Source organism: Pan troglodytes, chromosome 1 (assembly GCF_028858775.2).
Source record: "Pan troglodytes isolate AG18354 chromosome 1, NHGRI_mPanTro3-v2.0_pri, whole genome shotgun sequence".
In the NCBI taxonomy this organism is placed as follows: Eukaryota; Metazoa; Chordata; class Mammalia; order Primates; family Hominidae; genus Pan; species Pan troglodytes.
Genome location: NC_072398.2, coordinates 47,800,053 through 47,813,989, shown reverse-complemented (window position 1 = coordinate 47,813,989; position 13,937 = coordinate 47,800,053). Strand labels below are relative to the sequence as shown.

Below are 13,937 nucleotides of genomic sequence, written 5' to 3'. Positions count from 1 at the left end.
TAACTAGCATTCATGTATTCACCTATTTAAAATATTTTTTATTAAGTGCCTAATATTATGTGTGCCAGGCATTGTTTTAGAGGTTATAGTGGAGTTTCAGAGACGATCCGCTGTTCACGTGGTGTTTTACCGGGGTATACTCATGAACAACAAATAACCACCGGTTTTACCAAGGCATACCCACTGTGTGGTCTGATATCCCAAGTCTGCTCCTTGATGTGGCCTTACTGCCCCTACCCCACTTTCTTCAGAGGAAGCTCCTTTAGAGTAGACTGGGTTACCCCCATAAGATGGAGCACTCCTTTGGAGCAAGAGCTATGGTTCTGCCATCAGCCCGGGAGCCTCCACCGCCGGGGCTGGTCTCTGCTATGACCTCAGTACAGAGGGAGATGGACGCCTGGCTCTCCTGGGCAGCCTGGTCAAGAAAGACTCCTTTCTTTCCTAGAGAGAGGTCTCCCTCGGTTCCTGAGCTGAGCACATGCTTTCTCAGTGAGCCGGCAGAACAGGACAGAGGGGCGTCTCCCTGGGGCCTCAAGGCTTGCGACGTTTCTTGCTCATGGGGAGAGGGAAGGGAGAGAAAAAAAAGAGCGAGCAGGAAGGCGCCCAGCGTCCCACACAGGGGACTCGCAGCCCTGCCCCCAAGAGCGCTGGCTCCGCAGCAGCAGTGCCCTGCAGCTCCGCGTCTGAGCGGCAGCAGCGCGCGGCCCGGTGGAGTGGGTGGTGCAGGGCAGGGGTGGTATATCCTGTCTGACGGAGGGCGGGCCTCGCCAGTGCCAGAGAGGGACGAACCAGGGTGGAAGCGCCAGGAGCAGCTGCAGGGAGCCCTCACGCGGACCACGCATTCTATGGCCGTAGGGAGCCGCTGAGAGCGAGAAGAGCACGCTCCTGCCCGCCCGCTGCACCGCACCTCGCCTCGCCTCTCTGCTCTCCTAGGCCCCGGCCGCGCGCCACCCGCCTCCCGCCACCATGAACCACTCGCCGCTCAAGACCGCCTTGGCGTACGAATGCTTCCAGGACCAGGACAACTCCACGTTGGCTTTGCCGTCGGACCAAAAGATGAAAACAGGCACGTCTGGCAGGCAGCGCGTGCAGGAGCAGGTGATGATGACCGTCAAGCGGCAGAAGTCCAAGTCTTCCCAGTCGTCCACCCTGAGCCACTCCAATCGAGGTAAAGTCTCGGCCCCCGCGTGGTCCGTGCGCCCCTTTCCAGAGCACCCTGGCCCAGTGGCGGGGACCAAGGGACGCACGCATCCCCGGGGATGAGGGGAGGCGAGGGGCTGCCGGCCCCAGGCAGGGTCTACGCGCCTAGTGCGAGCAGCCGAGCTCCCAGCCGGTTCTGAGCTGGTGTAACCGCGACCCGAGGCTGGCTCGACGGCCCCACGAGCTCGATGGCGCGCTAGTGGGCAAGGATGGGTGGTTCACCGGGACACAGCCAGGAGCATGTCCCAGCGTGCCAGGAGGTTAAGGATACCCCGCGAGCGGTTCTCCTGTCCCTGAGCTCTGGGTCTGGACGGCTTTCTCTTTCGGATGCTGCTCTAGGGATCTGCCCTGCATCCTGTCTGACCCCGGCTGTCCTGGGGCCCATGGTCCCCGCGCTCGCAAACGGTTGTGGGCCACCCTTCACCCTTCCTGGGCTTGATCTCCTGGCCTTCAGCTGGAGGCCGATGCCCAGCGTCCAGGCCAAGGGGAACCCCTTTCCCTGTGGGGCCGCGCATGTGTATCCGCGAGCGGGGTGAGGGAGTAGCTGAGACAGGAGTGCAGCTCAGGAGGGGCGCTGCGGGACGGGGAAGTGGCACAGGGAGCAGGGACGAGGGCCTGGAACTCCAGGGCACTTTATCGAGGAGCCTCCTGAAAGAGGCTAGCCTAGTTGGAAGGCCGCCTCAGGGCCAGCGGGTCCCTTGACGACGGGAAAGGGGGTCAGGGATGCTTTCTTTCCCGAATAGCCAATGCAGAAATCCTCTTTCCCACTGGATTCTTCTTACCCCACCCAGCTTAGGTAGAAACAAGTGTCTCATGGGGAGAGTAAGGAATGGCAGGTTGGAAATCCCCCTGGGCCCCAGGGAGACCTCCAGCTGAACCCTCACGGGCACTTTTCCAAGCTGGATCCCGGGCCTGGCACCCCCTCCTCCAGCCTCTGAGAGGCCAGATCCCATGACTTGGGGAACCTGGGAGAAAGGGGCAGCACCCAGGAAACTCAAGGAGGAAGGGGCGGTAGCTGACAGGGGAGAGCTTATAGACCAAATAAACACTTTAATACAAAGGATGCCTGGTAAGAATTACACACAAGTGAGCAAAGATTCCACTTGTTTATTTATTTACTTATTTTATTTAGCTAAGTTTAGTAAAATGCTAATAAGACTTTACCCACTACCAACCAGTACAGGTCAACCAAGACTTATGTATTAAGACAGGCCTTAGGAGAGAGTGAGGGGCAGGGGGTAATAAGGTGGAAGGAGACAAAAGAAACCAACCCTGGCCCTTCTCCCACCACACACACACACACACACACCTCACACTTTCTACCTGTGGCTTCTGTCCCCCCACCTACTCCCTAGCCCCCATTCCTGAGTGGCCCCTTGTAGAGCCGAGGGAAGGAAAATGGCCGGCAGAGGACTTCCTGGGCCCCAGACCTAAAGGCCTTTGCTTCTCTGTGTGCTCTTTGCCTTTGTGTGGGCTCCAGGCTCCTCTCCTCACATTTCCACTCAAGATCATGCCGCCTCCAGAGCACTTGCCTCCTTCCCTTTTATTTGGTGCCTTGGTAGGTGCCTCCTAGCCTCTTTAGAATTAGGTTTGGAAGAACAAAGTGCCCCCATTTCTGGCTACAGCCCAGAGCACAGCTCAACCTACTCTCCTCTCTGCACAAGACTTGGCTGTCCCCTTCCCACTCCCACTCCATCCCAGCCTGAGCTCTTGGCTCACAACTCCAGAAAACTCAAACCGGCCCTGGGTGCCCCAAGGACCCCTTTTTCCTCCCACCTATCGGGATATTGGCTGAGTGTCTGTCAGCAAGAAGTGCACTTTCTGGGCTTGGTCTTTGTGGGGAACTTCTATCTGATAAGGTCTCCTTTGTTCCCTCTTTGTTTTTCCTCCCAAGGTCCCCCAGGGGGCTTCACTGGGGGAGGGTTGATGCTGATGGCTACCTCTCCAGAAACTCCAAGGTCTAGCCCTGTGGGCGTGTCCCCTCTACCCTCAGAATCTGCGGAGGTTCCTAAAGGAGGCTGATTTCCCCAGAGGCATCCTTGCTGGAAGAGGCGGTTTGGTCACTTGGAGCTGGTGTTTCTGGTTTATCTGGCTGAGTTTTCATCAGATTTCCTTGTCCTCTCCATCAGAAACACCCAAGCGTCCCCTATTTGCTCTGCGGCCACCTCTACTCACTCTGCTCCCTCTTTCTTATGCTGGTTTACCTGTCAGGAGCCTGCCTTGGTTCCTGGAATGGAATGAGCTGGTAGCTGTGGAAGGACCATGCCCCAGGCGTTTTCCCTCGCCCCCTGGACAGATTCAAATTCTTGTTTAGTCTCTTCCAAGAGCAGAGTCAGTTTACCTAGGGTCTTCTTGAGCCCCTTGAATCCCATCCAAAATTTCCCTAGTTAAGAAGGGCCAACCATACCCCACAGGTTGCCTGGAAGAGTAGCCACTGCTCCTTGTACCCCAGGAAGGACAGTCAGGACCAGCCATCCTTGGTCCTGTGATAGAAGTGGCTTCTCAGTTCCTCTCCACTAGTGCTCTTTTCTCTCTTGTCACTGAGGGAGTATTGAGCCACCAAGGACTGGAGGAAGGGCCCCTGGAGCCTGTCACAAAATGCCTGTCTGCACTAATGCCCTCCCTGAAATGCCACAGATCAGACAGGCACCTTGCCCTGGTCATGAAGGCCCCGGGCAGGAAGAAGGTGGCCTCTATGGCCTGGAGACCTTGCAGAAGGAGGTTGCTCTGAACCTGCCTACCCATCTTGAACTGCCCCTGAAGTATTGCTCCCCTGTGTTTTCAGGCTGTCCCTGTGTGCCTCAGGGTGTCTGGCCTCCTTTTCTTCCCAGACTGTGTGGGAGGCAAGGGGAAACTGAGGGGGATGTCACCACCCAGCAAAAGATCTTTGCCAGGGAAACGACCTCCCTGAGGATGGGGAAGGAAACACTTATCCACCTTCCAGATCTTTATAACTTCACTTGGAATCTCTTCCTAAAGCTGAACCTGAATCTCACTTGCCCTAACCCAAGCGCTCCCCCGCCGCTGTGAATACAGATCATACCCAGCTCAGTGAAAGGAGCTTCCTTTCACTTGTCCTGTCTCCTTCCAGGGAAGTCCTAACAACACCAGCACCATTGCCTGCTTTGTCTCACTGCCTGCTTAGCCATCTGTGATTTTTTATTTCAGCCTTTGGCCTGAAATTCTCTTTCTCCCTTCTTCATAGAAGTACTGTTTCCCATCTAAAATTGCTAAGCCTCTATTTCTCTCTGATCAGAGATAGGGGCTGGAGGCAACATTGGGCCAGGGGAGGTGCCTGCTCCCTTTCTGTAGTTCCTGTGTCTATTCAGCCCTCATCAGGGGAGAGGGGGGCATGCTTGTAGGAACTCCGCAGCCTGCACAGTGAAGGAGCTCGCCTCAGGAGCCCCCACTTTGATGGCTTTTTGTATTTGTGTTTGACTATGTCTCAGCATGAGCCTCTGCCCGAGTGTTCTGCTCGTTAGAGTTTCTAGAAAGTTGTCCTTTCCTGACCACAGGCATCACTTCTGGGGTTGTTTTCTTGGGACCGAAGCTGAGATTGCAGATGGTAATGGCTATGTGTGCTTTAGCTTGTTCCATTGGCGAAACATACCAATTAAACTTCAAATGAACCAATTCTTGTTTCTTTACAATGTACCTTGGCTTGAAGTTGGAGTTTTAGCCAGAATTTCCGTTGGCCTGTTACAACACATGCAAAAATGCTGAGTATTCTAGGGTGTTTCGCAGCAAATTCTGCTTCTCTGGATCCTGCTCCTTGACAGAGATTTTTTAAAAGTACAAATTCCTCCCCCCACCCCATACCATTGTAAGTATCAATGTACCAATTGTTCTAGGTTTAGAAATCTGGGAAGCGCTTCTGCGATGGGCCGTGACCCTTACAAGATGTGTAATGTTTGAACAAAATAAAATGGAGGAATGTTAGATATCTTCATGTGAAGTTCCTTCTAGGCATACGCTGGACACATGCACACACATGTATACACACATAGGTCACACATGCATATATGCATGTATACACAATACACCCCACACATGAATCCACACACCCACACATGCACACACATACACACACATAACATGCACACACTTATGTTACGTGTGTGTACATGTGTGTCCTTGCAGCTGTGCTGTGTCAGGAGCCCAGCCTGGCATCTACCTGGTGTGCGATCTTGGACAAGTCGCTGCCTCTCTTTGGGTCTCTGCAGCTGTCAGAGGTTGGATTAGATCATCTCCAAAGTGCTTTGCAATGGTAACACTCTTTGGAAATAGATTTTATAACTCTCTAGCTCTGCAAACCATTTGCCCAGACTGCCAGCAGCTGTTCTGCCAAAAAGCTCTTCCCCTCAAGGCATGCCACTCATCGTGTCTCTCTTGTAAACATCCTAACATATTAAAAAGTCTTCTCATCCACTCTTCTCAAACTTGGCTACATATTGGAATCACCTGGAAATTTAAAACAACGCAAATGCGTGAGTCCCACCCCCAGAGATTCTGACTTAGTGAGTATGAAGGATGGCACGGGCATCAGGGCTTCAGAAACTCCCAGGTGATTCTCATGTGTAGCCAAGTTGGAGAACCACTGTTCTAGTCCCTGTCCTTCACTCACATAGATCCAGCATGGGGGATCACCCCTATACAATGACATACACCCATGTCTTTCTCTCATACACACACACACGCACACTTAATGTAGTAGTTGCTGGCGAGAGCCTTTGACTCTGAACCCCACCTGAACCCATCAGCCCTTGCCCACTCTAACCCACCACCCTGCCCCCTCACGCCCATCCTGTCCCCACAGGATGCTCCCATGCTCTGCCCAGTCCTCAGGCTTGGTGGTGGCCATGAACAGATCTGCTGAAAGAGCAGCAGGATTGTGGCAGAGCTAGGTCTGAACGTGTCCCAGCAGAGCCTGAGGGAGTCACATGGGCTGGAGAGGGAGAAGAGAGAACACAGGCCACAGCAACCCAGTTTGTTTCAGCATTTCTGTTCAGTACGTACACCCAGGAAAAGGTCAAGAGCCACACCAAAGTGCCCGGTGAGGCTGTGCTGAACTCCTTGCCCTCCCCATCTCCTAGAAGCTGCCGAGTTGGGGAGGCATGTCCACGGTGCTCCCAGCAGCCCAGCAGAGGGGGCAGGAGGCTGGCCAGCCCAGTCCTCTCTCCAGGAGCAGGAACCATCCTGCAGACACAGTCCACTCCTGCCCACTCCGAAACACCTCCGAGGGTATTCTCTCAGCAGTAGCTTCCTGGCAGTTCTTGTTATCTCATTTAAATTCCTATTGCTGTGGGCCTAGCTTTTCTGGGCACCATGGGTGAAAGAGATTTCAGAGGGTGAAGTAAAGGCATTTTCAAGACTAAAAGAAAATGAGCTTCCTTTCTCAAGCTTTTCATGCTGAAGGACAGGTGGGCTTTATTCAAATGTAGAATATGCTAGAAGAAGCATCGGCCTTAAGGGAGACAGAGTCAGCAAGAATGTGTTCCAAGCAGCTTGCCCTGTGACGAAGGAGAAGGATTTGAGGGGAGGGAAAGTGGAAAAAGCGGATTTCCCTATGACCTCTGTCTGCAGGAAGGCTGATGTCCTGAGAGCCTTCTCTATGTAGAACCTGGGCCTGGGATTGGGGGTGTGGAGTGTGGATCTACCAAAGGTGAAGATTCCTTGCTTCAGGGAGCTCCCAGCTTGGTTGGGGAGACCCAGGCCCTACCTTCTGGGAGGAGTGCACACACACACACAGACACACACACACACACAGTGTACAGAAGCCACATTCCAAGGAGCCCACAAGCCAGTGCAGAGTCAGCCGCTGGATTGAGTGCTGACATGGTTATGCTGGCAAGTTTGGAGTGCTCAGAGCTGGGTGGGGTCATCTTTAGGAGAAGCTGATTTTTGTGCAAGGTTTTGAATGCAGGGGGAGGGTTGGAGAAGAAGAAAAGGATGTTTCAGGTGCAGTAAGTGTGACCTATTTGAAAGCTTGGAGGTGGAAGAGGATGAGTCATCCCTGCAAAGGCTCACCTGCCCCTACTGGAGAGAGATTTCCACTCATCCTAAAGAAGGAGCTGCCTCCAGTTTCAAAGGTTTTGAGGCGAGAAAGCTTGAGTTGCACTGATGACACAAGAAAGAATCAGCCTGTCGTTGTCTAAGGCACCAAAGGGAAGCAGTGTGCCAGGACACTGGTGACCTGAGCGGTAGATTTTCTGAGATGGTTTTACACCCTAAAACGCGGATGTAAAATCGGACGAGCTATGTGGACAGAGCAGGTTGTGTTGCTTGTATACCTGGGAAAGTGGCAGATGCTCTGAGGCACTTGCTCCTTGACCTTGGGGTTCTGTGGGTGGGCAGATGCTTCCTGAGGATGGCACACAGGTTGGGCACACTGTCAGTGTCACTGAGAAGCCACCATATGCCTGCTCATGCTGCATGCACCCATATGGGGAGAAGAGGGGCAAAGCAGATGCTTAGCTGGAGGGTAGGAGTGATTCTGTGGGGTGAGCTGGGAACTAGCCCCTCCCCCATTCCCCAGGAACTAAGAATCCTCCTCAAGGAGGTGGCCTTGGGTATTTGAGAGCTGCAGCAGCCCTCCTCTCTTCCTAGTTTACCCCACTCACCAGGGACCTCTTTGAGTGGAAGGAGAGCCTGACCCCATTCTAAGCCTCTAAGCACCAGGCATCAGAGCACGTTCACCACAAGGGTTGGGCAAGGGAGAAGAGGTCATTGACGCAAAGAGCCAGCTCAAGCCAGTCAGGCCCAGACCCAGCTGGGGCAATGCCCTGAACTCAAGGTCCCAGGGAAAGAAAGACATGGTTCACACTTCAGAGAGTGTCCAAAGTACATGGTGGTGGAGACTTGTATGGGCGTGAGATGGAGATGGGAGTAGGCGTCATTCATCAGGAAAGGCTTCCTAGAAGTGCATTCTAGAGACATCGGGGACCAAGTGGAAGAGTGAGCTAGCACCATTACACTCATTAGAAGCCCATGCTCTTGCTATTGAACTTGACTTTTAGAGGGCATTGCTTACCAGTCAGACACCCCAGGGTCAAGAGAGGGAAAATCACTTTTGTTGTGGGAGCAGTGCTCTTACAGACAGAGCACACCTGCCCCCAGTACTCCTTGGTTATCTGGCACACTGCGAGCTGTGATTTCAGGTGTGTGACAACTATGGACTTTTCCCCTCTCTCACCACCTCCGCCCCAAATACTGTCACCTTCTGCCAGATTAGCAGTGCAGGTAGGTGTGATGTTACCCTCATTCTCACCAGAGCCAAGCAGACCCCAACTACAGATAGGTCTTAGGAGATGCCTTCAGGAACTGCCTGGAAGGGCCTGCAGGCCACAAGTGAGTGACAGTCACACCTGCCTTTACCAGAGTTCATGCTGGACATGGGGACTGGCTTTGGGAACTGTAGGGCATTCTGGCCTCTCCCTCCATGTGTCTGTGTGTCCACTGCCACCTCCATGGCAGAGAGGCCTCTACCTTCACACAGAGAAGAGTGTATGAGAGGGAGGCAGGCCAGTGCAGGGTGTGGCAGGAGGAGATGGTTCGTCTGATGACCCAGGGGGAGAGCAGCATCATGCTGACAGGTTCTCTCCCAGAACACGGGCAAGAAGGCCCTGGTGCAAGCCCCCCGGGGCTGCTTCTCATAGCAGGAGGCCTCCCCGGTGCTCCATAGAGTTCTGTCTGTTACCACCCCAAATTTTCCACCCAGAAGCAGCTGACTGACCCACACCTGACCTTTGGTGAGAAATACCTGCTCACAGGGCCAGAGCCAAATGAACTCTATCCTATCAAACCTTGGAAGAATGATTGAAGTGGGCTGGGTGGAAGGGAGGCAGACAAGACCTGGCGGTTGGCCACCTAGGGTCCTGACTATGAGTGTGCCTGGCTGCAGCCCCCTTCCTTAGGAGCACCAGTCCTGAGTGACTGAGCCCATGAGATTGCCTCCAGCCTCTTCCTGATAAGGACAGTCTTGCCAGAGGAGTGGTTGCTGGAGAAAGGTGGAGGAAGAGCTGTGTGCACTCTACAGGGAGCTTGGAAGAAGCCAGAGGTTCAATGGGCCACATGGCAGAGTCCCAGGATGTTGCTCATAGGCGGATGGCCCTTCTGGAGTCAGGGCTGGGCCTGGAGTATAGGAGAGGCCTCTCAGAGGACCCTGAGGCAGGTGGCAAACGAGGCGGTAGTGTGGCCTTTGATGTCTGCCCTTCTTCCTTGTAAGCTGAGCTGTGTCTCTGGAGAGGAGTCGGCTCCTCTGAATGCAGTCAGGCACGTGTCACTATCATCACACCACCACAGGACAGTGGAACTGTACGGGGCCTATGGGAGGTAAGAGGCCAACCCTCTCTTTTGACAGAAAAGGACACTGAGGATCAGAGAGAGCAAGTGACTTGCCCAGGTGCCAGAACCAGGACCAATATCAACACCGCTAGGCCCCACCTCAAGCTGTGGCAGACACAGCTTGAGACCCCTAATGTCCATGATGGAAGGGTGCAGAGAATCGGGCAGCACTCTCTGCTGTGGGCTGTGGGTGGTGACCTGGCGCTGGACAGGGGAGGTGGTACCAGGTGGGGATCCCTGCCTCATTCCAAAGCTGCCCCTTGGCTATTCCCTCTACTCCCAGCTCAGATTTTCCAGCCCTGCTCCCCCAGGCAATGGCTGGGGAGCCTAAGTGGGTGTGGCAGATGGGGAGGAGCTACCTTGGCCGGGTGAGATCACTGCCCAACTCTCTTCCCCCCAGACAGAGTTTCCGATGGGGGAGTCTGACCATCGCTTTAGAGAAAAGGAGTGCATATCCCTCTTAGGAGGCTCTCACTGGATCCCACTCACCTTCATCCCCCAAGGCCATCACTTAACAAGACTGTGGGCCAGGCCACGGAGCCGTGGCTTGCTCCTCGTGGAGCTCCTAGTATAGCTGAGGGAATAGGATGCAGGGCAGAATGAGACTTGGGCTACCAAGAGCAGGACAGTATGTGTTTAGAGGCAGGAGAGATTGCCTTGTGCAGAGCTGATCAGAAAGGGCTTCCTGGAGTGGGTGAGGTCTTGAGCTTGGCTTCAAAAGATGAGCAAGATTAGAAGGTAGTGGCTGAGGAGGGAAGGCAGGTTTGTCATGGAGGGAGATGTGAGTAAAGTGGTGAGCCTGTCACCATTGGCCATATTTCAAGGACAGCAGGACAGTGAACAGACCAGCTTGTGCAGAGTCGAGGCTGTCCCTTAGGGTGTCCCTGCTGGCCAGTGAAAGGGAGAGGAGGGGGTGGCCCCACTAGGAGCCCCAAATCCAGTTCTGTTTTCTGTGATGCAAAGCCACTTTGCCACTAATAACCCTAATGACACTCTGTCCTCCTGTGGAGCCTGTCATTTGTGGGTCTCCACGCACTCCGAAAACATTAATTAATCCTCACTGGGCCTTTGAGGTTGATCGCCGCTCTCCCTTCACCAGCCAGAGCATGTTAGAGGTGAAAGAATGGGAGGAAGTTTGGTCACTGGTAGGGGCTGGGCTGAGATTTGAATCCAGAGTCCTGTCCTGAATCAATCTCTAATCAGCTGTTGCTGCTGGACTGGGAATGTCGGGATCCTGCCTGTCTCCCCTGAGTGGGAATCTTATCCTTGTGGAACATGGAGTGATGATTCCCTGGGCTGGAATGGCTGTGCTCCAAGGCCCTCCAGACCAAGTCCTGACCTGTAGGTGTTAACCTACCCAAGCAGCAGTGGAGCCACTTGGGCTCCCAGGAAGGGGACAGATGAGAGTTTTAGAGCTGTCCCTGCAGGAGTCTGTGGTAGCCCTTCCCTTGGTCCCGGCTGCGGAGGATGTGGAGATAGATGGAGATGACATTCCCCACCTTCTCCTCCAGGAGCTCAGACCTGGTCTCCTCCATGGGCATAGTGGACCTGGATGCAGAAGTGATGCCCTGAGGAACAGGGGTGGATGAAGATCATGGCCATCCCTGTCCTAATCCCCTCCTTTCTCCTCTAGGTTCCATGTATGATGGCTTGGCTGACAATTACAACTATGGGACCACCAGCAGGAGCAGCTACTACTCCAAGTTCCAGGCAGGGAATGGCTCATGGGGATATCCGGTAAGGAACTGCTTCCATCCTAAAAGACCTGGAGTACTTATGGGGATGGTTTGAGGTTTATAGTGGAGAAAACCTGCACCAGTTGCTAAAAAGAGCGATGTAGGCTTTGGTCCGTGAGTTGAGGCTCATCAACTCTGACTAGGTCTGTTGACTTGGCCATTGTTTCATAGGTGGCTCTCGTTTGGGCTGACTGGATATTTTTGAATGTCTCAAATGATAATATTTTAGGAAAAGCATTTTTAAAAGGCATTTAAAAACAAGTCCATTTCCCAGTAGGTCTGATTTGATCATGGATTTGGGAAATGTTTGCATTCTTGAGGTCTATTAATGGACCAGTTTAGATGTTTCTAGGAAAATCCTAAAGGGTCATCTCTGTTCATTCTGTGCCTATGGTCAAAGAGCCAAGAGAACATGTCCACTGCATTGACTCCTGCATATGACACTGCATGCTAGAATGGAGCCTCCCTGACAACCCAGACACATTTGGGTTCAAATTTTAACTCTGCTACTCACTGAGATGTGGCTTTGGGCAAGTTACTTCAAACTTTGGGACTCAGCTTCTTCACATGGAAAGTGGATATAACAAAGAACTTCTGGGGTCATTTTCAGGATTAAATGAACTAATGTACATGAAAAAAGATTACAATAATTCTTAAGATTATTTGTTAAATTAACATGGATAGAGGTTATTTTAGATCCTGTAATCCTGGCTCTGTCTGCTTTCTAAGTGATCTCAATCCACTATACTTCATCTATCCATTTACTGAACAAATATTTATTGAGCCCTAATTCTGTGACAAGCACTGCAGTAGATGCTCAGGATACAACCACACCAGCCAGTGCAGGAATTTTCTGCTGCTCTAAAGTCAGGAGTACTGGGCTAGATGACACCCAAGGTTTCTCCTAGCCTCCAAATTCTATGACTTTCATTTACTTTCGCTGATGCAACATTAGCCTGCATTATTCTTGGGAATTCTTTTGTAAGGCCCTCAAGACATTGTCAGATGGGGATTAAAGGCTGCTTTTCTGTGGGAATCTCCGGTTCTGTCTTGGTGGGGCCTTAGGATGCAGCAGCATTTGCTTTAAGACACAGATGTCTCACAAATATCACTCCTGATTGACTGTCAAAGGTCCTGGGTCCTGGGGAGAGGAGAGGGTGAGGAGTTTATGAGTTTGGTGTTCTTTTGTCATTTGCTTGATTCTTCCATTCCTGAGTTCTTCTGGGGGCTAATTTTGGAGGCTATGTCTTTCTTACATATTACAGCTTGGGGATGAAAGGAGACAATTAACTAGATTTGCTGTGAATTTACTTCCCTCGCTTTTTTCCTGATTCTTGATGGCAAATGACATTCTTAGTGCAAAATAAACCCAGCACACTGAGCCCGGTAAACTGACAGATCAAGCACAGATGTGAATAAAAGGGCTTTGATACAAAGGGTGATGACCAAATTGAGAAAATGGCTTAGGAATGCAGCATAATGGGATTAGATGAAACCCAAGGAAGGCAGATCACTGCACCAGCAGCCAGAATGGATGATTATGCTGACAGTACAGATGGTACGTGTCTTTACTTAAATGACATTACCAGTTCAGAGCTTAGGAGGCTTAGGTTCTAGTCCTAGTTCTGCCCCTCTCTGGCTCTGTGACTTTAGATAGTTTAATTTCTCTGGGCCTCAGTTTTCTCATCCATAAAAAGGGAATGATGATACTCGTGTGTCTACTTCACTCACGGGTTGATATCAGATGACATTAACTGTGAAGTATTATCAAATGGGTAATGTAACCATGGAAATTTGTAACCAAGAACTGTAAAGGAACTCTTTCGGGGAAGGTGTTTCTAAAGAAAAAAAAAAAATCTTCATTTGGCCCATGTTGAACATTTCACTTCTAGTTAATTAACTCAGTCTTCAGTCATCTCACTAGCTTTTAATGCTCCCAAACTGTCCTCACCCCTCCCTGTGCCCATTTCCTGACAACCAGTGAAAATCTCTTTCCTTCTCCCCACCCTAAGACCCAACCCTCCTTACTCCCTCCCTGGCAGGACTGCAGACATGACTCATGGCAGGGTAGCTGCTGAGGCACGTCCCATCTCCTTTCAGTTCAGGAGAGGCTGTGGGAAGAGGGGAGAACTGAGCACACATGAAGATTTGGCAGAGGGAGGAGGCCAAGTAGGGAGGAAGTGGAATAATTGATATTGGAGCCAGACATATAATCAGATGAAACCTGGGCAAAACCAAATGGGGTCCAGACATAAGGAGAAGGAGAGCAGGCGAAAAGGCAATAGAGATCTGTGGCATGAGATAATCCTATGTCCGTGGGATTTTCCCATGGATGGTACAACTGGCACAGGACGATGTTATTCCTCCCCTCTGGTGAAACCAATATGGCAGCAGAAGGCAGGGAGGGTGGGGAGGAGGGTGTAGTTTGTCTGCACAAGCATCATCAGCATATTTTCAGGAGCTTCTGAGAGCTGATGAAGGATCATTTGCTGTAGATACTTTATATTCACTCGGTCAGCCAACTTGTATTGAGCAATTGCTGGGGCACAGCAGTGAGTGAGGTGCACTACAGAAACGCAGTTGAAAAGAATCGGACTTTGCCCTCAATGAACCTGCAGTCAAGTTAGAAGCACAGAGGTCAGCAGACAAATAAGATAA

At 51.9% G+C, this 13,937-nt stretch overlaps 1 protein-coding gene across 1 annotated transcript in view; it reads left to right on the top strand.

Moving 5' to 3' along the window:
• Positions 1-660: 660 nt before the first annotated feature.
• PKP1 (plakophilin 1) overlaps positions 661-13,937 on the top strand; it is a 49,583-nt gene continuing 36,306 nt past the window's right edge. Inside the window, exons 1-2 of the mRNA XM_003308685.6 lie at positions 661-1,168; positions 11,177-11,280. Of these exons, the coding sequence (XP_003308733.1) occupies positions 967-1,168; positions 11,177-11,280 (306 nt within the window). The 5' untranslated portion in view covers positions 661-966. The remainder of the gene's footprint in view (positions 1,169-11,176; positions 11,281-13,937) is intronic.